Below are 25,920 nucleotides of genomic sequence, written 5' to 3'. Positions count from 1 at the left end.
CTTTTTGCATAGGTACTCACAGGTTTCTCAGTTCCTCAGGTGAAAAACTGATTTTAGTAGGTGCTTACCAAGCATTTGTTGAGTGAATGGACAGGTGAATGAGTGATCAGATGGATGGGCACACAGATGATGGGTAAGTAGGATGCAGGAGGAAGTGACAGTGACACCATCCTGAGCCCTGTGTTTGAGGCTCACAGTGACACCCCTGCTCTTAGAGCTGTACCCCTCTACTTAGGACATCTTTGTCCGAATTTCTTCAGCCTCAGAGAACTCCTCTGCACACGCAGCCTCCCCAGCCAGCCTGATTTCAAGGCTGGGAAAGGTCACAGAGCCTTTCTTTCCCACAGCCCCAGTGAGAAGATTCCTCCCTGGGTGCTGGGAGGAAGCCCGTGGGCGATTGTGCTGGCTTCCAGGCAGCACTGTAAGGCTGTAGTGATCCAGGGAGTGGTCCTGGGAGGGTCAGCATTCCTCGCTGCCCCTCTCCTCAGCTGCAGACTCCTCCTGGCCCTCAGCAGAGCGTGCAGATTCCTGCAGGTTTTTGCATACTGCTCTGGTTCCTGAATGCAGAGTCCTGTCTGTCTCAGAGACACTTCTCACCATCTCTGGTGTTTTGTTTTAACTGATTTGCTGGCTAAGCAAGGACTATGCATACGTGACCCAAATATCTCAAAATAGCTCTGTCCCCATTCTCCATTAAAGGCCCAGATTCCAAAAGCTGTTGTGGGATTAGTCAGAATACCCTCGGTCACATTCCACCAGAGAGTGGAACAGTTCAAGGCTGGAGAGTGCAAATGTCACCTCTCTTTCCAACTGCCTGGAAAATCCCTATAAATACACCAGAATCTAGCTCAGCAAGGAGGGTGAGAAGCCCCAGGGATCCGGATGCGCCACCGCATGGTCATCGACACACAGTTGTAGGGCTATTTTTACATCATTTAAGATATTCTCCAATTTAACCCTGCTGGATCCTGGTGAACAATTACAAGTAGATGTTGTATTCCATGGGAAACAAAAGTTTCTCATTACGGCTTAGAATGTAAATAAATCTTCAACTAGAGAAACGTAAAATACCCTGTAAATTAAAGAAAATTCCATCTCCAGTTCACATATGTATAATAATTGTAATAAGGTTTTAACAATAATGCAAGTGTTCCCTTCCACGGGTTTGTCTAACTAGTACCTCCTGTATAACAGCTGTTTTCAGTGTTGAGAAATGGTCTTCTCCTTTTCCTCCTGGCATGTCTGACCCAGTGCTGGAGAATCCAGACCTTGACCCATAAAGATAAAGACAATAGATGGCCCTTTGATGCTGTGTAATATTTAAATAAGATGGAAACAACCTCAGTGCTTTCTTCAGACCCCGTAAAACCCACCATGTAAACTAACCTCTTTGGGGCAAATTTAACTGAAATGGTCCCATTTTGTCTTTGTTCTGCAAACAATAAACATGAGGGAGACAGAACATCTAGAGTCCACTGGAGGAGCCAAGCTTTTAAACTGAATGGAGATACGCAGACAAATATGTGTCCTCTGGATAATGCGTGTTTGACACTCTCGGTGTGCAAGGACACTGTCAGTGGAGTAGTTGAACCCTCATCCTATGGCGTCTAGTTGGCACAAGAGATTTCATTTCAGGGATCCTTAGAGAAGCAGAGAGCCCGGCTGTCCCTTGGTGGGAAGCCACATGTACATGCTGTGTGCATGAGGGATCACGCACACACACGCATGCAGAGGAATCAGAACCACACACATACACGTCCTGAGAGACTGTCAGGGCCAGGTTTCCAACCCCTGAGTATGCCTCTTTGATCACTGGTAACTGTACTGTCTGCTTTATTTTACTGCAGTGATGGAGTATTTAGCTAGAATTCCTAGAATCAGAATTTTTATCCTCTTCTGTTGACTTAAACCATAAATTTCATCTGACCAGAAATAATGCCCCATGATGACTTGTTCTGATTCCTTGAGAGGAAAATGGATCTACGCTTGAGTGTTTTTCTGACTCCCCATGAGCCAGACTCCGTAGGCTGAATCGGATGGTGATTCAGACGGAGAGGTGATTCTCACGAGACTTTTTGGTGTGAAATTGGCAGGGAATCGCGCACATTCCAAACTCTAGTGCAGGGCTCGGTCCCCACTCATGGTCTCACTCATAGTCTCTGACCTCTCTGTGCTCGCCTCACTAATTTCTGGAACGTTCCCAAGGGCCGTGGTAAGTGGAAAACTTACTGACTTTCCTCTCCCCCTTCTCTTGATCCTCCTCCTCCTCCTCCTGTTCTCCCCCCTCTTCCTCCTCCTCCTACTTCTATTACTACTATTCGCTATTATTATTCCAGCCTCATTCCCTCCCTGAAGTGTCGTCCCTTGCTTAGTTACTCATGTTTGCTTCACGTCCCGGATCTCACAAGTCCCTGCTTCCCCACTCAGAGCTCTGAATGCCCCGCACAGGGAAAGCCATCTCGTTAAGCTTAGTTTCCTGCAATTCTACTTTAGAAGTTCATGGTCTTCCTGATACAAATGGATTCTGCAATGCTTAGTGCCCTTTTCTGTCCCTGCAAACCACCACGCCCACGTCTCCGAGGCAGTGCTCCGTGGTGCAGGTTCAAACCTGTGACATAGGACAGCACCGAGAGACAGGAAGGGAAGCCAGGCTGAGAACTGCTAGGGGCACAGGGCAACTATAGATCACAAAACCGCCTGCAAGTGTGGAGTGTGCGGAGGTGGCCGGAATCCCCCTTAGAATGCCTTTTGTAGTGGAAATGTCCCAGTTTGTCAGTATGTTCCTGAGGGCGGTGAAACTGATGGAAAACAGCATGAGCACATAACAACGTCCAGGGCTGCTCCACCTATGCACCCTCAGATGGTGCGCCTCAGGGACAAGCCACCGTGCTGAGGAAAACCACCATGACACCAGCATGGTGGGTGTGCATGTTGAGGGGAGCCCTGGGCCGCATGTGAGCCGGCACAAATAGGAGTGGACACTCTCTGAGAACCTCAGGGGAGATGTGTACGTCAGCTTCCTGTGTGAGATCCTGAGAGAGGCCCAGTTGTGAAAAAATGGCACATCAAGTACATCTATCGTTAGGTGTTTGTTTTGTTTTCTTCCAAGCTAAGATCACTTAACACGAGGTCCACTCTCTGAATGAATGCCCAAGTGCTCGATGCAGCGTGGTTAGCCAGGGGACCAGCGTGGTACCGCAGATGTCCGGGGCCTGCTCAGCTTGGATAACTGAGACTTCATACCAGTGGAACAGTAACTCCCCGAGCACCCTTCTCCCCCACCACCAACACCATGTTTACTCTCTGCTCCTATTAATGTGGCTCTTAAACACCACAAGGCGCATGAGACCTTGACTTTCTCTGACTTACTACGTTCAGCGTCTCTCTCAGGCTTGTCCATATTCTGGCACATGGCAAGATCTTTTTGAAGGCTGAGTAACATTCCCATTTATCTACACCCCACATTTTATTCATCCACCCCTTCAATGTTTTGGCTGTTTGTATATTTTATCTGTTGTGGACTAGAAGTACTATAATGAACCGAGGAATGCAGTGTTCTCGATTTGATTTGTTTGGTTTCAGTTTCTGGATGTATACCCAGAAATGGGATTGCTGGACCTTATGGGATCTCAACTCCTAAGTTTCTACAGAACTGCTGTACTGCTTTCCTTAGCACCTGCAGCATTTTAAAGTCCCACCAGCAGCGTCTAATGGCTGTGATTTTTATGAACCCGCCAATACTTTCTCTTAAGAAAATCATAGCCATTCCAGCAAGCAAGCATCAAGAGCTCATAGTGGGTTTGACTTGCTTTCCCCCGAGGATGAGCACCTTTTTGTGTATCAGTTGCTGCCCATCTGTGAGCCCATTAACGTGCTGCAAAGCCAGGACCCTGCAGACTGTGCCTGCTCAGAGTGTGGCTGTGACAGCGTCTAGTGGACATGTCCAGCCCCTGAACTCGTGCAGCTGAGTGACTTCTGAGAAGGCCACACTCCATGACACCTGGAATCCCAAGGCCCTGTGACTTTACTTTGCCCTGGAGCGTGCTGCAGGCAGGGGCACCCACCAGATACCAAGCTTCCCTTCCACTCAGCTTGCAGACAGCGAAATGCTGCCAGGAACTGTGCCCTGCTGACGACAGGTGTGATGCTGGGTTTCTGAAAATTTCCCAGCTCTTGGCAAACACATGCCTGCCCCCTTACTGCTGGTATTGTGGGTGGTGTCGTGTATTTGACTAATTTGTCCCTGTGCATGTGCCTGATTAACTATTAAGACAACTGTTAAATTCTGCAAATTTATCTAAGCTATTAAATGTACCTAAACTATCAGTTTTGTCACAGATTTTCCAGTTAGCTTCAAACTTATTTTTAGTTGGCTTCAAATGTTTTTCTTTTTCTTATTAAAATGTCATTATGAGAATATTTTTGTTCATAGTTCTCAAAAATGCTTGTTTTTTGTTTTTCTTTCCTTTTCCTTCTTTTTTTAATTTAATTTTTTTATTTTTTTGAGACAGTCTCACTATCTATTCCAAGTGGGCCCTGAACTCACTTTGTAGCCCAGGCTGGCCCTAGAACTTGGGATGATCCTCCTGTCTCAGCCTAAGTGCTGGAATCACACGCATGCATCACCACACCTGGCTCAAACATGTTTTCTTTTTACTTGTGCTCATAGCTAAAGGTAAATATTACTTCATTAAGATGTAGTATATGATGATGGATATATTATAATGCATTCTAAGTCATTCTAGTACAAACAACCTTGTGTCTTGAATTATTTCAGCAGTCTCAGTTGTGGTTGTTTCTGATTATTTAGGAAAAAGATGAAACAAAATATAGTAACTATAGATGTATAGTACTGGTGAATTTCTCTAAGCAGGCTTTTATTTGGGTGATCCCTGGTTTACCAAAACCCCCGCAGAAGGTTCAGTCTCCCATCAGGCAATGTGGCACACAGCTGAAGAAAAGCAAAGAAAGATCTGCAGTTTTAACGGCCTCTGGGATGACCAAGTGCTCTCTTGGAACAAAGGACCAACAGTTAGAGTGACCCCCACTTTTATTGCCTGCCTCACCTCCAAGAAGGTAGGATAAAGGCTGTGATCAGTGCTCAGGAGTAATAGCTTCTGCAGGCGTGGCTTGTAAAGGAGGAACAAACACTGTTGTACCAGGCACATAGGCTCCCCAATTAAATAGTGGCTAAAAGAGTATTTTGATGTTTGGAAAGGCAGCACCTTTACTGCTGGGAAGATGCATTTCAGTGTCTCACGGCCCCAGCAGAGGTATTCACTACCTTAGCCCTGGAATGTCGCAGGTTCTTCCCCTGTCCTCCATCCCAGCCATCAGTGGTGAGGTGCACTTCTACCACTTTGCTGTAGTCAAACACATTGGTGTCTTGGTTGCATCTGGTCACATTCTTTTTAGCCAATTAAAGGAACTTGCACCTCTCTACAGCTAGCTCTGCACATACACGTGAGCAGGGCAAAAATGAGGGCTAGACAGCAGAGGTGGAAGAGGCATCATTTCTCCAGGTAAGGTGGCTTGGCGGTCCAACTCTCTGGTTATGATCGTATTTTGCATTGTGACTAGGATGTAATGCCTTCTTTAGCAAAGTCTAAGCAGAATGATTGGCTACTCAGAGGGAGCCTCAGTTTGGAATTAGCTAAGCAGTAGGTCATGTCTGAAAGTTGTCGCCTACCCACACCCATGGGAAATCTCAACTTTGGAAATGTCAGCTATCTCAGAACTGAGATCCCTGAGACCCAGAGGGACAGACTCCAGAGTTCATGACATGGTTCTGCCGGCCTCAGAGATAATGTGAGTAGACAGAGAGCTTCTGCCCAACATTCCCCTTGTGAGACGGGCTGCAGACATCTAGATTCCTCTCTTGATTATTTGAAGTTTGCATGGTTGCATTTGTTTTGATTGCTTAGTGCCTGAATTTTAGAGGCAGCCTTCACAGTTACTTTTGTTGTGAGACTGTTGGCTTTTTTCTACTTCATTGTCAAGGAGGAAATTGTAATCTAGTTAATAAAGAAAGCTGTGACTTGAATCATGATCCTGAAATGGTTAAGTCTTGCCTGACCAAGCACCTGATTCAGATACCAAAAATGAGAACTAGCTGAGAGGTTCCCATTAATTAGCTCACAGTGTGTCCTCCTCGGGATCTGGGGTTTTCATGTTTCACTCCTTTGTCATCCTCATGTTTCAACAGTATATATTTAGAAATGGTTTCTGAAAGAACAGAGAGAACTGAAAACAGTGTGGGGAGGAACATCCAAACTGGGATCCCTGAGCAATAGGCAGCCCTCCATGTCCTCCGCCCAGTAGGCGATCAGTAGCCAGGTTACCACTCCCACTGAGGTGCCCTGTGATTCAGCTTTCATCTGCAGCTATGGCCATTACTCAGCTCTGGATTTCAGAGGTTGACTTTGTTTTCTTCCAGTGGACGGTATGTGGTCTTGCTGGTCATCCTGGTCACAGTGCTCGGCAACCTGCGGTGGTGGACACTACATGCGGACGCGCTCATGCACAAACCCCGCCCCCGCCTATGGAGGGGACATCTGCCTGGGGCTGCACACCGAAGAGGCTCTCTGCAACACCCAGCCCTGCCCAGGTAGGCTGTGCCGTGACACCTGTGTGACTGCGGGGAAGCTGTCTCTTTCCATGACATCAAAGTGTGAGGCTGATGATGCCCTGTCATAATACCAGAAAAGGCCTCAAATCAGCCTCTCAAAATTCCCCTCACAGTAGTAACTTCACATGATGTTGGTCCATGGTAAGATAACTTTCACTTTGCTTAGTGTTAAAAGCCTTTACATACACATGTTGTTAGCAAACACACACTATTGGGAAATGCATGCCAGGTGACCTTGAGCTTGCTGGGGACTCACAGACAGTGCCTGAAAGGAGAAAAAAAGTTGGACGGAAGACGTGGGGGAGCATAACTGTAGCGCTCCCCACCGAGTTGGAGGGGGAGTCAGGGGATTCTCCCACAGCTCCTTGCTTTCATATCCCACACTTATGAGGTCCCCTAAGTGGTGTTCCAGGCCCCAGTTCTTGAAGGTGATGCAGAAAGACCAGCCATGCTTGGCTGTCAGAAGACTAAGCTGGAGGACCTTGAACCTGCCTAGGGACCCTGGATGGCAGGATTCCGGGGACTGCATCTCCATGGGTGCAGGCATCTGGAGGTGCTGCAGAGCACTTCCTGACACCTCCCCTTGTAGGCACAAGAAGGAGCTTGGTTTTCTGAGCTATAGACAATTCTATGAGTCTAACTTTGACACTGAAACACTTTATTAACTTGCCCTGCAGATCTTTCTAGAAGATCATCCTGGTGATAATGATATTGATTAGAAACCAGAATCTCATGGTCATCCCCAAACCTGGCATTTTATTTATTTGGAAGGAAAAATGCTTCTTTTACATGGATCAAAGCATCAGTTAAAATTCCAAATTGCATAACCAGAAATGTCATTTTGTATTGATTAGCAGTGCATAAACAATAAAAGTTCATCTTTTTGAGCTTTTGCATGAATGTGAAAGATCTTCTTCTCTTAGCACCTGGGAGAACCGCACACATCCCAGCAGATCTTCCCGCGAAGGCAGATTGTCCTTCCATCCCTCATCTTTTCACCCAGACACAGGATGTGGGAAAGGCCCTTATGCTATTCAGCAGTCTCGGGCAGAACTTACAGACTTGGTAGATGGATTGTGCAAAACTGTTTCTCCAACAGAATAGAAAGGGCTTTAAACTCCAATTTGCCATGCAGGAAAGTCTTGACAACAGCAATCACAAAAAGGAACACAGCTACTTCTGCCCATACACATGGGCCGTGGAGCATATCCAGGATTTGTTCAGGAATTTACTAGAAGGCTGCTCTTCAGATGGAGCACCCAGCCTGTCAAAATGCTGTCTGCCTTGGTGACTTCTGACTACCCATGCTGGCAGTTTGTACCCAGCTAGGTCTCACAGAGTTGCTTGTCTACTGTTTGCCTATAACTACATACAGTCATGTGGAAGCTAGAAAATTTATTTTGAAGATGCTCTATCTGAATGAGAACTGTGAATGTTTTTATGCACACTTGTGCATTGTGTTTACTGGACTGGCCAGAAGATATGATGATGTCATATTTATGTACAGAACTGTTAGAAGTGTACCGTGAAACCTAGAATAACATTTGTGGATCTCAGTGGGTAATCCTGAAGGGCTCTCCTCTCCTCCTCTCTCCTCTTCTGCCCACTGAAGAGAGCTGGTCAGAGTGGTCCGAATGGTCTGCATGCGACCCATCTGGTGTCCAGATCCGTGTCCGCCAGTGCATCCTCCTGTTCCCGGTGGGCAGCCAGTGTTCCGGGAACCACACCGAGAGCCGGCCGTGCGTTTTTGACTCCAACTTCATCCCAGGTGAGGGAGAAGGGCAGAGGTGTCCCTCCGTGTGAGCAGAATGATTCCAGCATGGAGAGAGAAAAAGCCAGCAGTCACACTTGTGCCTGTTCTTTGCATTTGGTGAAATAGAAGTGATCCCACCAGATTTTCTAGTTTTGAGATGACTTAAATATAGCTTTATCAATAACTGTAGGTTCGGACTAGAAGGCAGCTTATGATTTTCAAAGTTCTTGACCACAGTGTTTCCTGTAATTTATTGATTCTAATATATTCAGGAGATCTTGGTTCAAAAATAGGATATTTGATTATTTTAATAGTGGGTTAAATACTTTGCCAGTGCTGTGTGTGTGTGTGTGTGTGTGCGTGTATGCATAGAGAAGAAGATGCATTCTATTTAAGCACAACTTATGACACTGGGGGAAATGGGTTTTTATCATTATTCTCATCCTAGAGAAGAGGTTTGTTTGTCCTCTTGCCAGCCGCCATTTCATTGTGAAATCAGAGATTAGATTTTGTAAGTGACAATCACTCGTTGTGTTCTCACTGTGGGCCCAGTGCTCTCCGTATGTGTATAAACCATCCAACATGTATCCTCTGCAACCGAGGACTGTGCTGGGAATCAAAGCAAAGACCAGCTTACCACAAGAAATAGTAAGGTTGAATTCTGCAGGTCAGATGTCTTCAGTTCCTTCCATTGGTAGAAAAGATTGTATCTTAGAGAAAGTTATTAGTATTAGCCTCGTAGGGCACTTTTATTATGGATAACATTATGAGGTGTGATCAAAATAAATGAATATTTAAATTAGATCATTCTTACCATAATAAAGTTTATGACACATTGTTATTAATCAAAATACCTTCCCTCAGTCTGAACATACTTGTCCATTGTTCTTGTCGCATTCTGAAGCAGTTATGGAGTCTCCCTTGCATGAATATTTTTGTAAGTTGTAAGCAGAATCACAGTGAGTGTCGCTGCTGAGTGCCATCCAGGGAAAAGGCAGGGTCACAGACACAACATGGTGTGTCCTCATCCTCCTTTCCCACCGAACACAGCCCTGGTCACTTCTGTCTGGTTCTTTCCCAAAGTCAAACTGACCATGGAAGGGAATCATTTGGAATCAGTTCAGGAGGTTGACACAGCTGAAGGGCACTCAAGGAATGGAACCTCACAAACTGCTTCAGAAGGTGTCAGTGACGGGATCCGTGTGTTCGAGAGAGAGGGTTTTAAGGGAGATGATGGTAAAGTGTCTTTCACTTTAATATTTTTAAAAATGTAAACATTCCCTATAGTTGTGATCACACTTCATTGACATGCAAGAGTTTGTCGTTTTAACTACAGGGACATATATAATATGAAACATTAATAAAGAAGGAAGTGGCATTTCCAGACCCCTGGAACAATATTTTTCCTCAGGCTTTGGAGCACTTGGAAGATCTGACCTCTCCTGGCATCTCACTTGTGGAGTGGCATGGCAAAGGTCATGATTGGACTCTGGAGTAGTGACCTAAGTCACTTTAGTTGTTAAGGGGATTTCTTTGAGTGCTGGTAAACTGTTTCTCCCCGAAGAGAATGTGACAGCACAGGCTGTGATGTGTCTTGATGCAGACGGACACCACGGGGACCCCACAGCTGGCTCATGTAACAGATACTCCATAGCTTAACAGGGAGTCAGCACGCTCTGGTTTCAGCCTGAGGGGCTGCAGCATTTTCTTTCTGTCCTATTGAGTCTCACCCTTTCCTACCAAAGGTGACTTAACCTCGTCAGTCTCAGGTTGATTAAAATAAGAAATGAATACTCTTCTTATAATTAATCAAGGTTTTGGAACTGAGATGTGCATTAGACTCAGAATAATTAGACAATTTTCAAATGCAGCATGAATGTGAATGTCTTCCCACACCTTTTATGCATTGTAATTGGATTTTTGTTTTTCCAGAAGTATCTGTGGCAAGATCCAGCAGTGTAGAAGAGAAAAGATGTGGAGGTAAGTTCTTCCTTTTAACAGATGTCTGATTGATGTCTTAGTGTCTTCTGATCATTTCTCATCCCTGTATGCTTTCTGCATTTTTGCTGTTGACACGGTGGGGAAACTCACAGACCCCAAAATGTTCCGTCTGTGTACAAATGGGCATAGTTAACATTTCACCCGTAGCTCAGGGGTTCCCATAGCGAAGTCCCCAGGTCAGTATCTGCTGTATCCCCTGGTTACTCAGTGGAAATGCAGATTCTCAGGCCCCATCTCTTCCTACAGAACCAGCATCCCTCACGGGGTCCAGTGGTCTGTGACCAGTACAATCTGCAGATGCACCTGAGGGATGTAAGCCTCATGAGTCAGAGATGATACTTGTGTGACGAGAGGAATTTTTCAAACAATGAATGTCAAAAGGCCACAGAGTTTGATTCATAGTTTTACTCAATGTGGACTTTGAACACACCTGAATGAAAGATGGACTGTCTGATCTCTGAATCCAATGACCATATCCACCTTTGATAAGTTTAACTAATGCCAGTCTTAAGATGTTTAAAATGCTCACACCTGCCATTATCCATCCCACCAAGGTGATCCAGAGAGCTTAGCACAACAGGTTTTGGCCTCTGTTTACAGTGCCATGGACTCCAGAGCTTCCTAGGCATCTTTAGGAATGCACTTACCACTGTTGAAGCCATTGCTTAGGAGCTCACTGGCTGCATCCTCTCTGGTTAGTCAGCCATCTGTTGATCCAACCACCCTTGCATGCAGTAATCTGTATCAGTTTTGTGAACTTACATTGGAGACTTGTATATTCCCAGCCCCTTTGGAACAAGCATGTGGTAGGCAATGCAAGTGTACGAGGGAGGCAGAATCCAGGGTCTGACCTAAGTCGCTGCTGTAAGCTCACTGACTGGAAATTGCTAATGTAGGATCCAGCTGCAAGGTGAGCATGCAGCAGTTCTCTGCATGATAAAGAATCATATCACCAAGTTTCCCTTTGTATTTGTAGACTGGCCAGCGTGTGCCAGACCTGTAGTAGATGCGCTGTGCGGTCAGTGTCTTATGTGGTCCTCATGAAGAGCATCCATGTGGGCACTGTGACCCACGACTTTTCAGTAAGTTGTGGAGGCAGAGAAGAGTTTTGCAACTGGGCATTCACTGCGTCCAGAAGAGAGATTTGGTGCTCGTACTGAACATGACATGACACCCTAAGATTCTGGAGGTGAACTCTAGAAGCAGACTCTCCAGTGGGGCTCCTCTGAAATGCAGGCATAGGGTGACATTAGTGCAGCAGAATGAGTCACATCAGGTCAGGTTCTGCAGCAGGTAAGAGCTGCAAACTCCATTCCCACAGTTTTCATATTTGGAAATTGTGGAAGCAAAATAGCCACTGTGCCTTTGTCTGTGTGTCCAAAGTGGGCAACGTTCCGGCCCAGGTCTACACAGCTGATAATGGGCCCAGCAGTGGGATTCAGTGGAAGGTTTACACCCAAAATCCCTCAGGAGAGGGTCTTTGTAGTCTGTGTCTGCAAGGACCACATGCAGGGGCCTCGAGCCACAGCAGCCCTCTTTAGGTGATGTTCTTGGCTTTGAGCACCTAAGAGACATAGCACAAAGCCACCTTCATCTTCCAGTGATGTCTAGTGGCTGAACTGGCCATGCTGGGTCACTGGAAACACCAGAGCCAACACTGCAGATGCTGCTGGCCAAATCATGGAAACATCAGTTATTCTGCATCCTTTGGAACTGATTGTCTGAGATCTTCAGGCTGTTGGCATTGGTGTATGTGGGGAGAGATGAGGTCGGCCTTAGGGAAGCATTAATTGGTGAAAGTCATCACCTCATAAGGATGTATGAGGGTTTAGAAAGACAACATAGATCCTTTTTCTCTGTGACAAAGCAATCAGACTTTGCACAGAAAATAAACCAGTTAACCAACTAGAGAGCTGGTCTCTATTCCAGCTTTATTGACCATAGCAAGAACAATAACAAAGAAAGGGGTATTCAAAGGAAAGGGCCAGAGTAACCACTTTCAACAAAGATTTATGAGGCACTGCTTTTTTCCTCTACAGAAAATGTGTTCTTATGGAGATCTTTCAGCTGAGCTATTTTTAGTTGCATGAGACACAAAGACTCTATAATCCTGTAAAGATGTCAGCTGGCCGCAGCCTTCCCCAGCCACCGATGGGGACAATTCATTTGACTAAGGACAATGTATCTGCATGTGGGGACCTTCATACATCTTCTGGGTGTTACAGTGAAATACGAGTTTTCGCTGCAGCTGGAAATATTTTTATCAGTGTGTGACACTGACCCTGGGGAGTCCTAACAGCTAAAGTACAGGGAAAGGAGAGCCCCTGTGGTCTCTGTGCTTGCTTAAGGCCAAGCCCAATGTTACAGTAAAATTCTGGTAGTGGTTGTCGGGGGAACAGCCCCAGATGCTTTAGTCAACTCTTCCAGGCTGGGTGCCTTCTGGCTCTGGAGGCTCCAGGACAAAGCCAGGAGAGGCTGAAGGTTCCCAGAGTCTTCTGTGGTCCTGTGTCATTGGCCAAGCTAGCCAGCATGGAGACCCGAGGTGGTGTTCCAGTGATGGGGTGGTTGTGCAATGCTCCCATGCCATCTTCCTGGACTGCCCAGCTGTCAGTGCTGAATATTCCAGCTCCTGTGTCAGGAGCCACACTCTGGTGTGGAATGCCAGGGCATCCAGTGCTATGATGTAGGCCAGGGCTCACACTGACTCTAAGAAGAAGCAGCCTTGGGTCAATGTGTCCGCCCCTCCACCTCAGGCAGCAAGTCCATATCTCAGGATCTCTGGGACGTGGTAGCCCAAGGCAGAGAGGAGCATAGTAGGTGGGGCAAGCTGGCGTTCAGGGGCAAGTGAGGGGTAATGAACTTCTGACATCACATGTTGTAGGGGGTTCTGGGGGCTTCTCCTATCCCCTGAGGTTCAGCGTCTCCTGAGGGCTCTGCCCACCTTGGGGCTCTGTGGGGAGCAGAAAGTACTCAGCCAGAGTCCGGCATCCTGCTAGGACTTTCCTCCAGGTGTCCCTGGAGGACACGGAGTGATTATTTGACACTACCTTGCACTGGAGAAGTGGGGTCCTTCTAAGTAGTGAACATGGGCAAGAGGCTTCTGGGTCCCAGAGCAGAGTGGGGAGGCTCTATGGAGGACAGTTTCTTCCTTGAGGCAGAAGAGAAAGGAGAAGGTCCTGAAGGTTAAGGGACAAACACACTTGGTCACAGAGATGAGGGATGTAGGGTCTTGTTGCCACCAGAGCCCTGAACACTTTGCTTTGTGGCCAGACGGGCTTATCTGGTGCCTGGGCTTGTACCCAGCAGGTATCTGCATAGTTCCACTTTTCCAGGATTGATTGATCACAGAAGGACAACAGGTGGGCATATACACTCTGAGGTACACTCTGGAGGAAAGGTGGGTGTCCTTGGGATTTGTTCTGAGCAAATGAGAACCCAGTAACACACAGGTGCTTGGGCACAGAGTGCCAGTGAAAGGTGGGAGAAAGAAGGTCCCCTTCGGTCTTACATGACCTCCAATGTCAGCACTGCCCAGAAGTCACCTTTGTCCCCAGAAAGCCATGACACTTTGACAGTAGTGTTTTGCAAACTCTCAGCGGACGCCTGGCTTTTTATTGTTATATGTTGGGCATCAGGTAGCCTCTTGCCACCCAAACCACCCCTGTTTCAGAGATGTGAGTCCACCCCAGCTCACCTTTTGAATACTTTATACTCCTGCCTCAAGGAAAAGAAACTCAAATAAAGAGATGCTTATTGAATGGAAAAACAATAGGTGAAAAAGAGTCAGTTCCTGGCCTCCTAAAATATTGTATTTTATTCCTTTAGCACAGATCCAGTGATTCTGTGGAGTAAACCATTTCCCTAATAAGATCATCAAGGTACAATATAATGAAACAAGCAGTCCATGGGATGGATTCCTTCTGCACACGTGCACAGAGCACACGAGGGACACTGGAAGGTGTAGTTACAATAGTTACCTGTGATAATGAAGGGAGTTATATTTTTCCTTTAGGTCCTTCAGAAGTTTCTAATATTATGCAGTGCGTTTCTATTCATATCCAAAAATATAATTGAAAACATGAGAATTCAAGTACATGAAAAATATTTTTAAATGGAGGAAAATGGTAAGGAAAGGGGGGAAGCAATGTGGCTTGCAGGAGTGTGGGGATTGGAGGGTCCCCTTGGCTGTGGATGTCTGTGAGGAGCAGGCATGCACCACTCCCAGGAGCACACAGGCCAGAGATGGTTGTGAACCTGGAACAGAAGAATAGCATTATGCAAGCCTTCAAAGGAAAGAAAATGCAGATGCTTCTTAGAGCGTACTGAGGTTTAAGATGCTTCTAATTACAATCCAAATAAGTATGAATTTAAATACCCTATGCTCCCTGTAGAGAAGCTGTCTATTGTCTATGACACTTTAAAGCAAAGAATCACAATTTCTTTCATTTTCCAGTGGGCATGAAGCTTCTCATTTTCTCTTGCCATGGGAGTGCTTTGAGCAGTTTGGTATTGTGATCTTCTGAATGGAATGGAATGAATCACATTGCTTCTGTCTTCCAGAGTTCAACATGTTCCACATGATCGCCGTGGGCCTGAGCAGCTCCATCCTTGGCTGCCTCCTCACCCTGCTGGTCTACACCTACTGCCAGCGCTACCAGCAGCAATCCCACGACGCCACTGTCATCCACCCTGTGTCACCCGCCCCTCTCAACACCAGCGTAACCAACCACATCAACAAACTGGACAAGTACGACTCCGTGGAGGCCATCAAGGTAAGGCATTGGCAGGAACAGCTGCAACCAGATGTCCAAAGGTCAGTGGGCCCTGGGCTGTTTGCAGTGCTCGGTGGTGTCACCAAACTGTAGGTGAGACAGGAAGAGGTCCCCTTGATAATAAATGCCTTGGTACTTTTGCTATGCTCATGCAGGGGCAGCGTCTCTACAGGGGATATAGTTAGTTACAAACAGACATGAGATCAGTAGTAACTAAAATACTGGAGGACCATGGGTCTCTGGCTTCCATCTAGCTCAGCCCGTCTGTGCCGTGTGCACAGTGATCTCACTGATCCTTCAATGAGAAAGAGCTCCCAAAGAAAAATGTGTATGTGACTGAGCAGCCATGATGAAGACCACACTGTGCTAATCAAGTATCCAGATTAAATGTAGGAAGAGAGCTGACCTTCTCTGAACCTCAGTATCTTCACTTTGGAAATGGGATAGCACTATTCTTTTGTGAGGTTTTAATGGCCTGATGCACCCAGGACTTAGCACCCAACAAAGAGTAACTGCTGTCCTTTTGTGTATGTGCGGAACAGGTCAGAGTATGGCTGGAAAGACTTCAAGGGTTCCTGTCTACTTAGCCCAACCTGCCTAGTAGCCCACATGGGCTGAAGGCTTCTCCTGAGCTAAATCCGACTGAAGTCTCATGTTCCTCCTAAGTTGATTTCCCCTGACACCATTGTAGGGGTTCCCTCTGCTCTCACGGCTTCCTGTAAAATCAGGTTTCCTACTAGGTGAACACGGGAAGTGTCTTCAGCTTTTACAGCTTCACGTGGTTGTTGGAGTCAAAGGGGCCTCACCTGACCACTCACTGCCCTTTGGCCACCTTTCCATCACCTGGTCAGAAATGCAGCCAGTTTTCCTTGACCCATGGCTTCTGCTTGAGCCATGATCCAGAATCTGATAGCACTAACCCAGTCCAGCGATGGACCCAGAGAATGGAACACCAGGAGTTGAAAGCAGGCCTTGCAGCCTCAGAGAAATGATCCCTAGAGTGTCTGGAGGAACAGGAGCTCCTTCTGTGAGCAGAGAGCTTCCAGATCAATGCCAGGAACCCAGAAGAGCTCCTCTAAGCATGGTTCCCATGCATGAACAGACCTGTGTCACTCAGTTGGTCTGTGATCCCATTACCATTTGGTATCCACTTTGAAGATGGCCAGAAATGGAAATATCAAGAAGGCCAAGGACACTGAGTCCACGGATGACTGTCTAGTCCTTAATGAATCCTTCTAGAACTTTCAGTTGTACTTTGCCCAGACTAGTCCTGAAACCATTAGACTCTGCCTTCTCGGCTTCATTTTTATTTTGTCGTTATATAGTCTCTACTTGGCATAGTTGTCTCTTCAAAGTTGCAGGTGACTTTAATGGCTATCAAAGATAGCCAAAGAGATAGCACCTCAGCAAACTAAGTGCAGTGTGAAAAGAAATCAAAGCATTTGAATTGGATGCATTTACATAAATAAGCTCTGTCAAGATCACTGATAAATATACCTGTACAGTGAAACCTGAAAGCTTCTTAAATATATTCTTGATATATGGAGTAATAGCTAAAGTGTCTCTTAGCTGGAAATCATTCAGGTTTTCCTAGAAGGTTTGATTTAGGTTTTCTGATGCCTGGCTTCTCTCAGCAACTTCTTTACTAAGGTTCAAAAGTAGAACCAAATATACCAACGATGATCACCCTCAGCACAGTTATGAGACAAGTCTGCAGTGAGGAAAATAATCTGGGAAATCCAGCATGGGAGAAAAAAATTTCCAAAATAATGGACTCATAAGAATGAGCTCAAATTCAACATCCTGGGCTCCGGGTTATTATATTTACTCTAGAGGAGTATTTACTGAGTATTCTGACTTCTTTATGATATATATTTTTTACAGGCATTTAACAAAAACAACCTGATCCTGGAGGAAAGGAACAAATACTTCAACCCCCATCTCACTGGGAAGACCTACTCTAATGCCTACTTTACGGATCTGAATAATTATGATGAGTACTAATAGCTCTTGTGGTTTTGGCTTCTTGTAAATCCTCAGTTCCTCAATGCCTGTGCTCCATGACTTCCATGTTCCTGAGGCTTCTGGGAGGAAGTTTGGGTCTATTTCAAGTGCATTTCAAGCCAAGAGTGGCCCGATGCTGCCCCGAATACACATCCTTAAAAGTCACAGAAAACTAAACACAACACAGTGAAAATCTGGTCTGCAGAAAACCCTTGATCGTGGTTACATGAGCCATGATGTGAAGTTTTTTCTTTTTTTTTTTTTAATTATGTTTAGCTAATTTCTCCGAGTCCATTGTTTCATGAGCTTTGTTTTATGTGTGTGCCACCCACATTGGAAGGAGTCTAAGAAATACAAATTTCTTCTTACTGTTGAGCATAGGTCTTCATGATGTTTTAATTCAAGAAATAAGTACCTTATCTGAGAGCTGCCCTATTAGAAGGCCCATATTATCTGATGAAATGAAGAAATGAATTTCGCCATGGGTCTCCTAATTTTCACGATCTGGAACAGACTCTGGGTCCTCGGAAGCAGCTGTGTTTGGACCTGAAAGCTTCTGGGGAAGCCCAACGACTCCACCCACCCTGCCCCTACCCATGCAGTGGTCAGCTGGGATGCCCAGCAGGGTCTGGACGCTGTGACTGCTCCACCATGGATGGGCACACAGAGCAGAGGCACAGATACAGGGACACGGGGCAGCCTCTGCAGTGGACTATGAACCAGCCTTACTCTGACCTCCGGATGGTGCTGACCTGAATCCCCGTCATGTCCCGCAGAGCAGCCTGAGGATAACCATTGTCAGCAGGTGGACTGGCCACACCTCCTCCTCACCCTGCACACTGCTAGTGCCAGTTAGGGAAAGTCTTGAGGGTTCAGGTCCAGACCTGAAAATAACTTTCGGTTTCCCCCGTATTTTTCAGCGTATCGGGAGAAATGATGCTTAGCGGCAAGCATCCTTTTGTTCCCGGCTCCCTAATAGAAGTAATGCATGGCGTTGGGCCCCAGCGAGAACAGTAAAGATGGGCAAAGCTGGCTCTGGACCTGCCCTGGTGCACACGGAGGTGACACCCGGGACCAGGCTGCCGCTTGCAGCCCCCAGGCCAGCAGGAGGGGATGTTCGGCTCCATGCCTTTTCTTTATCTCAGAGCAGTCTCCCTGCCCACTGGTCCCCCACCATTGCTGCTCCCTGCACCGAGGCAAGGGTCAGGAAGGCAAGCGAGGGAGGGAGGGCTCTGACCATCCGGTGGTCTCAGCCACCATGGCTGATTAGCATTTCCAGGTGTTATAAGACCATTGGTAGAAGTCTCCAGAAAATAAAAGATACATTACCCCCAGGAATGGATCCAGATAGCACATGGCAGTTGGTAGAATAACTATCAAAAATAAGAACAAAATTGAAACAGGTCATCTGATGCTTCTGGGCATTATGATAGAGGCCTGAGCAGATATCAGTCCATGTACTCACTGAGAGAGGAACATTTAGGTTTATAAAAGTGTACAGTAGGGGTAGTGAGGAAGATAGTTATTAGCCTATGTGTTTTTCTCTTACCAGTTTAAAACAGCAGGCTCAGAGAGTGGTGGAAAGATCTTACAGTTAATAAACAATGAATCTGAGTTGTAAATATCCTGAAACACCTAAGCTGACAGCAGTGGCCCTTCAGTGAAACCCACTGTTCTGTGACCTGGTGCTCGGGCTCCAGAGATGGGTTGGATGATGAAGGGAAGTACGAGGATTTTCCCGTGAGACCTGTGGCCTTGCACGCCCCTTGTGGATGTTGTGTAAGCATCCTCTGTTGACCGCGCTGCCCTGGCATCCACTCAGTAGAGGAAGCAGAGCAGGCTTCCTGATTGTGTCCAGGTCAGATTTTCGCTGGCTAATTTGATTCATCTCTTTAGGAAAAAGAAATCCTCACTGTAGCACATCTTAGCTCTTTTTCTTTTAATCGCCCTCTCCTAAGTGTTTTTGAAGCTTAAGAGGTCATTTTGTCTCCCCTAAGAAGGTGGACACTTTTATGAACTTGTGCCTGGACAAGTGAAATGCTTTCTAAATGGCATCCAGGCTGGTCTGTAAGGAATGCTATGCCCTAATCAGGAAAAACACTCTCCTTCCACCTGATGTTTTGAATCATGCAAGCCTTCAAGATTAGCACTGAAAAAACCGTCTCTCACCCTTTGCTCCCTGACACTCTATTCAAAGGAGAGCTCCCCTCTCAACCTCTTTGTTTTAACCGAAAAACACTTCCTTCAGAATAATCCGAGCTATGCTGCAGGGAATCCAGCCTTCTGTGGCATAAGCACGCCCGCGTTCCCACAGCTGTGCTGCTGTCGCTGCTGTCACGCATGGGCCCTGTGTGTGCTTTCCCTCGAGCCCTGAGCCTCGGGGCGGCTCGTGCAGTGGTGTCCACTGCCTGCAGCACTGCCTCCTTCGGGGAGCAGCTCTTCTTCAGGCTGCAGCTCTTAAGTCTAGGATTTCTGCTGAAACTGTGCATCAAGATCTAAATTCCCAACATCTCCTTCCTCCCTTCCTTCCTTCCTACTTTCCTCCATGTGTGTTTATGCGTGTGTGAGACAGTGTATGTGTTTAAGCAGCACAGATAGAGACATATTTTTAAGCTGCACATGTTTGAACCTCTTGTCAAATGACATTTATCACAATTTAATTTCTAGGTCTGTTTCCTGGTACACTTGAAATTTGGCTGATTTTCAATATGAAATTGACTTTAGTCACACAATGCTATTGAGGGCCCTTTCTCTGAAGTACTTGAATCACCATTGTTCCTAGAAGACACCTACATTCTGTGAAAGGGATAGCAGAATCCCTGTGGGGGCACAGTGGATTCTTCTTAAATACCTCAGGACTTTGGTGACACTGGGCTTTGTCATCTCTCAGTGATATAACTCATGAGTTCTAAGGAGCTTTAGTGCTGGGTGAGACCCAGCTACACAGAAAAGCCACTGTTCCCAGACTCCTGGGCATTTCCTTCAAAACTTCCCTGAGACACACCGCTATACTTCCTGACTTTAAAATTTAAAGGAGGCAACTGAGCTTGCCGGCTGGTTTTAGACTGTAGGCTTGATCAAGTCCACTGGGGCTGGGATTAGCCTGGAAGTGGGAAGAGTAGGGTTCCTGTGCATGTGGCAGCATAGGTGGAGATTCTACAGGAACCGAGGAATTACAGTGATGGGAATGAGGCCGTCCCTGCCGGAGAAGCACCTCTGTGCCTGGGAAGGGTCAGTCCACGCGGTCTGGGGTGAACCGTGGATCTTCTCCCTTTGACTCCTGGGAGGTGCTAGGAAAAAAAAGGAGAAAATGTGGCAAATAATCAGATAAGAAGATGGCAAAGAAAAGGAGAAGTGGGTCCCTCAGCAAGGGAAGGAAGATCATGGGAGACAAAACCCATTTCAGTGCATGTTTGCACCTGAATCTCTGTAGAATTAATGGGGGTCCTTCAGAGGTATGGGCAAACACTCAGCAAAGGAGACTCCACGTCCCCAACATGCCACCTAAACAACACTTTGCAGTATAGTTGAGTATCACAGGAAATCTTACCCTAAAATACGTAACAGTGCAGCAGTGAGGCACAGGCAGTAGGTATCAGTGTTCACATCATTCTCCAAGTGACAAGGTCACATCTGTCTCCTGGCTGCAGTAATGAGTTTTCACAAAGTTGTCAAGACAATAACCCTACATCAACTCATGGACGAGTTCTGCCATGCTCTTTAATATGATCCATGTTGGAGTTCCCAGATGCCACTGGCCTGTCCAGCCACCCCTTTATGCTGACGCTTTTATTGCATGGTGCACAGGGAGGGTTGGACTGCCATCACTTTGCCAATATTTGATTATTTATTTTTGCCTGATAGACCATCTGTAGTTGCCTATGGTCAGATACTAGAAGCCATGCTAAGCACACTGCCTCTGAGGCATGAGCATCAAATCAAAATAGTCAAATAATTATTCATTTCCACCTGAGAAATGCACAAAAGGAAATTTTGGGGATTGCCATGTAAGGTAAAATATGTGAAGCACAGGAAATGCTCTGGAATTTATTTCTGCTGTTCTCCTTTTGTGGTTATTAGTTAAATTTTATTAATACTGAGCCAAGGTGTTCACACTCAGGTTGTCTGCTTTGATAACCTGGTAAAGCTAAATAATAAATATTGCTTTTATAATTACCAATCTTTGGAAAGTTGAAAAATAGGTAAGATGTTGGATTATTGGCAGCAATTTCTACAAGAACTTCTTTATGGGCTTATATTAAGATGCATTATTCACATTTTTTAGCAGATGGATCAGAATTTTTTATTGTTTTCACATGTCACATCAAAAATGTAGTATGCATTACTGAATCAGAAATGGAGATCTTTTCTCTCTTAAAAATATAAGTACAGTGCAATGTGCTTAGAGGTTCAACAAAGCTACTTATGGAGCCTGGAACTATTTTTAAAAGATCTCACTTTGTGAAAGAGCTTTTGCCAATGGTAGTACCAGCTCTCGCCCAAGCAGCATGGCTTTACTGTATGAACACGGTGAAGCTTACTAGCCAAGGAAGCCCCCCAGTTCTGGAAGGAGAAATGCAGAGGTAGGAATGTACCCTGTGGCATTTTTTACACTAAAATGTAGAGTCAAGCAGGAAAATTTATTCCACCCCTAGTATTTAGTCAGAAATGTGGGGCCAATTGTTCAAACATGATCCTCTTTTTTTCTCAGTCTTTTGACAATTTAATGCCAAGTGGTTCAAATGTTAGATAAATCCAAGTGGAGAGCCAAGCCTGGATTCTAAAGAATGGGAAATATGCTTCTATAGCGACGCTCAGAAGAGCATCGTTAGCTGCCTCTCTGTAAGTGTAGATAGTTCATGTTCTTGTAAAAAGTTGCTAGTGCCTTGTTTAAGATGACACTCGTCATTACACCTGGATCTTGTTGGTTCCACTTACAACAGAGAGTTGGTTGGATGCTCTTGGAAGAAAATCATCCTTCCATGCCTCTTTGAACTCAGGAATAGAAAATGGCCAAGATGCCCTTCATCTTCAGATGTGGCCTGGCTCCCACTTGGCAATGGTATGTTGAGAATTAAGGTTAACTTGGTCTCAGGCTCCCACAAACGGACATCAGTCTAATTTCTGCATCCTCCAGAAACACTTCATGCCTGTTCTGTAATAGGAATGTCCGGGTGATGCCTATGGGTGTTAGAGGTGCGTTTTTCTGTTCCTCTTCAGCCAAGTCCAAGTCCACAGGCACAGGAAAACTAGACCCAGGCTGCCAACGGTGGAACCGATGTGGGACCTGTGTGATGAGAACCACCTACAGATCATTGCCTGGTTTATTTTATGTTGAATTCAGTGTCAAAACTGTTTCTCAAATTTACAAAAGATGTTACTCTCAGTTTGGAGTTTAAAAATTAACATGTTATCTCTGCTAATGTTGATTGCTTCCCCTTGTACCCTGACGGTGTGATGAACTCAAGCTTGAACTCCTGCACTTTGAAAGAAAGCACAGTAGGAACCTTTTGCTCAATTATCCAGTATTACCACAGCTTTGTCTGCTGAGAACATGCACAAGCTTGGTCCAGTGTAAGATTCTTCAAAACTGTGTAACAAAATTGTGTGTTATCCCACTTGATTTAACTTTAAACATATTATGCCTCATTTTGTGTGCATTTGCTATTGCCTGTTTTGTGGTACAAAATAAAGTCATTTGGGATTATTTACCTTTTTTCACTGATAATTCGTCAAAGCCAACTTTAGCCCTCAGTAAACCTGGAAAGAGTTACTAATCTTAAAATTAATTTTAACATAATTGATCCTTATATAATCACAGAGCTTTTTCAAGAATGACATCATTTGGCATTTCCCTACCTCTGAATGAGAAAATGAAATGTCTGTTCTGTTGTAATGGGCATGAGTTGCAGAATATTTCTTCAAGGAATTTTTGGACATGCCACACTTCTTTTCAATCCTTCTTACATTTTCTTCACATGATTTCTCTTGAGCTCTTCTTGTCAAACATATGCCACAGCAGTTTCTCGTGGTCATTGCTTTTGTTTTGTGTCTTGTCGACTCAGTGGTGGTCCATTCCCACTGGCTGTGTGCAGGCTTCGGTCTCACATGGCTGTGGGATGATGACTGAGCGACATACTGTCTTCAGAAATCAGTTTAAGGCAGGGAGCTCATTCTGTCTTGCACTGGATCAACCATGGAAGTTCAGGAAAGAGGGCGAGGAGGGGCACGACCCAGCCAGTCAGTGGAGACGAGCTCAACTTTTCCAGCTTCTCCCAGCCTCGCCTCTGGGGAGCACAAACCCATTTGTGAGAAGAAACTAGCTAGCATTACAGCAGTGAAAATGCCTTGCTCTCAGCGCCCTTGCTGACTGCTGACTTCGGTATCTCCACCTGATTCGTCTTTTTTGAAACAGCGAACTTCTGAAGAACGGTCCGGAGTGCAGCAGTCCTGCTTTCTGATCCTCTTCAACCCTAACTGCAAAAATGGGGGCAGGGCGGTGGGGAGCGGAAGCAAAATAAAACCCTGATTGTGTACAGTATAAATTGTATTATATTTTTTGTACTTATGTTTTATGTAAATAGTTTGTCTCATGTAATTGTATGTGAGCATTGAAATAAATCCTTCCATTTAGGAAAAAAAAAATTAGTAGCATCTTTGTTTGCAGAGCCTCGAAATGCACTGTCTCACGTATGTGCTAAGGCTTTCTATACAAGACCACACTCTGCCTGTACCCGGCTGTGCACTGAAGCTCAGGCAAAGGCTTCCCAGAGGACCAGGTTTGCTCAGAGCCAGACTGGGTGGTCTCTCCAGCGCACCATGTTCCATTCTTTCTTACAGAAAATAAAGTCTTTTTTTCTGCCAGGCAATACAGTTTTTTGGAATGAGCTACTCACAATCCATGGCTATGAACACTACTAGAAGATGCTTGACCCTAGAGAAATTGCTCTGTGAGTTGAGAACTAAATTTCACTATTCATTATTTCACTTAAAAAGAAAATCCTATATATATGCATACATATTTTTTCAAGTGGCTGAAAAGCTGAGCAATCTCACTGACACTTGAGGCTAAATAGTGGCATAATAAAACTATAAATTTAAACTAGTGAAGCATGTTATAAAGATTAAACTGTTTTATCCCCAAGTAATATTAACATTTGAGAGCACACTGTAAAAAGACTATATTTGACTGCTAGCTTAGAAAATAAATAGAATAAGCAAATGGTATGCCAAAATTTGCATTTCTGCAGTTTTTCTGAGTCTTTGTGATCATGAAAATCCTATTCTGAAATTTAGATGGTGTCACACAATACTCCTATGTCCAAAATCATCTTAGAATTTTCCTTCACTCCTAAAAGCAATTGAGATGTGATTTAAAATACCTTTCGGTACCTATATGATGTAATTTTCCATTCCAAGTGTCTCTTGAGGCCTAGTTTGTGACGAACGGAAATGACTAAAGGTGCTGACTCCATAAATATTCACTAGTAGAAGAAACTGCCCTTAAACATACTTGAAACAGCACTGTTTTCCTGAAGCTGCTCTTCTACTCAGTACACCTGACTTTGAAAGCAGAATCAGGAAGTGTGTTTCTCTCCTTTATCTGTTTGTGTCCACTTCCCTGGGAACCAGTGATGTTCCCCCGCCCTGCATTCACCGTGGGAAACTCAGGGCTGAATTCACGGTTGCACTTGGAGAACACAGTTCTGCCCGATGCAGGCATCTTCAGAGCAAACGCAGGAGCAGGGAGAGGAAGTTCCAGGAGGGCAGGTTTACAATGTGTTCATCAGGCAAATCCCAGGAGCTGTGAGTTTGTCTCAAGTTTGAAGAAATGTCAACACTTTGAAAATGGAAAGGCTGAATTATGATTTTTTAAATTATTTTTATTTGCTGTTTCAGTTTAGTTTTTTAAAAGAAAAAATTTCAAAACAAGATAATAGGAGGGTAACAATGGTTAATACATTACATATAGATATCCTTAAATTAGTTACTCCGAGCACAAGATACCAGCATTTATTATCCAAACAATTAGCACAAACCTGCCTTTTCAGTGAGTTAAGAGAAATTAGTAGCATAGCTATCTTAACTATCTTCATATAGATAGTTGTATTATATGTGTATATATATCTAGATATAGAAGATGGATGTAGATAGATGATGGATAGATAGGTGATGGATATATAGATTTTTTTTAAGGAAGGGAAAATCTTTAGGTGAGCGTGAGCTTGTCAGCCTTTGTGGTGGCTTTTTGTCAAGGTCCTTCGGTCACCGCTCCCTGGTTTCACTGGCGGTCCCTCCGTGACAGTGAAGCTCTAGCTTTCTCCCTCTTCGCTGTCCTCCTCTGCTCCCACCTCACCCCTCTCCTGCCAGCAGCTGCAGGTGTATGTGGGGTTATTTGTGTCTTCAGAGTCCCTGTGTGTCCTGGTGGTAGTGACAATAGCAGTGTGGTACACACCCAGAAAGTCCGCGGCCATTCAGCAAGGATATTGCAGCAGCTCTACATGGCCACACGTCGGAACACACGTCGCAGTTCCACAGGAAGCGTCCTCCAGAGACTCCTGTATTGAGGGCTTGGATCCTCCGGGGAGCAGAGCTCAGAGGTGAGGTTTAAATAGGTTTGTAGGGTCCGAAGGGATGGACTGATGATCTGGCTGGAGAGGCAGCTGCTGCCCCTGAGGAGTTCACCCTGTCCCCAGCACTTACTTTTTACATTTTTTTCTTTTCTCCTTCCTTCCTTCCTTCCTTCCTTCCTTCCTTCCTTC

At 45.3% G+C, this 25,920-nt stretch overlaps 1 protein-coding gene across 3 annotated transcripts in view; it reads left to right on the top strand.

Moving 5' to 3' along the window:
• Positions 1–23,803, top strand: part of Sema5a (semaphorin 5A) — a 455,270-nt gene extending 431,467 nt beyond the window's left edge. For all 3 annotated transcript variants that reach the window (XM_003466703.5, XM_063257960.1, XM_063257961.1), the window contains 5 exons: positions 6,437–6,607; positions 8,241–8,396; positions 10,314–10,361; positions 14,943–15,154; positions 17,039–23,803. In XM_003466703.5, the coding sequence (XP_003466751.1) occupies positions 6,437–6,607; positions 8,241–8,396; positions 10,314–10,361; positions 14,943–15,154; positions 17,039–17,158 (707 nt within the window). In that variant the 3' untranslated portion in view covers positions 17,159–23,803. The remainder of the gene's footprint in view (positions 1–6,436; positions 6,608–8,240; positions 8,397–10,313; positions 10,362–14,942; positions 15,155–17,038) is intronic.
• The last annotated feature ends 2,117 nt before the right edge of the window (positions 23,804–25,920 follow it).

Source organism: Cavia porcellus, unplaced genomic scaffold, assembly GCF_034190915.1.
Source record: "Cavia porcellus strain 051 isolate PalLab524CR breed Dunkin Hartley unplaced genomic scaffold, mCavPor4.1 scaffold_11, whole genome shotgun sequence".
NCBI classification, from domain to species: Eukaryota; Metazoa; Chordata; class Mammalia; order Rodentia; family Caviidae; genus Cavia; species Cavia porcellus.
The sequence above is the reverse complement of the archived record's forward strand: the minus strand, read 5'-3'. Positions and strand labels throughout refer to the sequence as shown.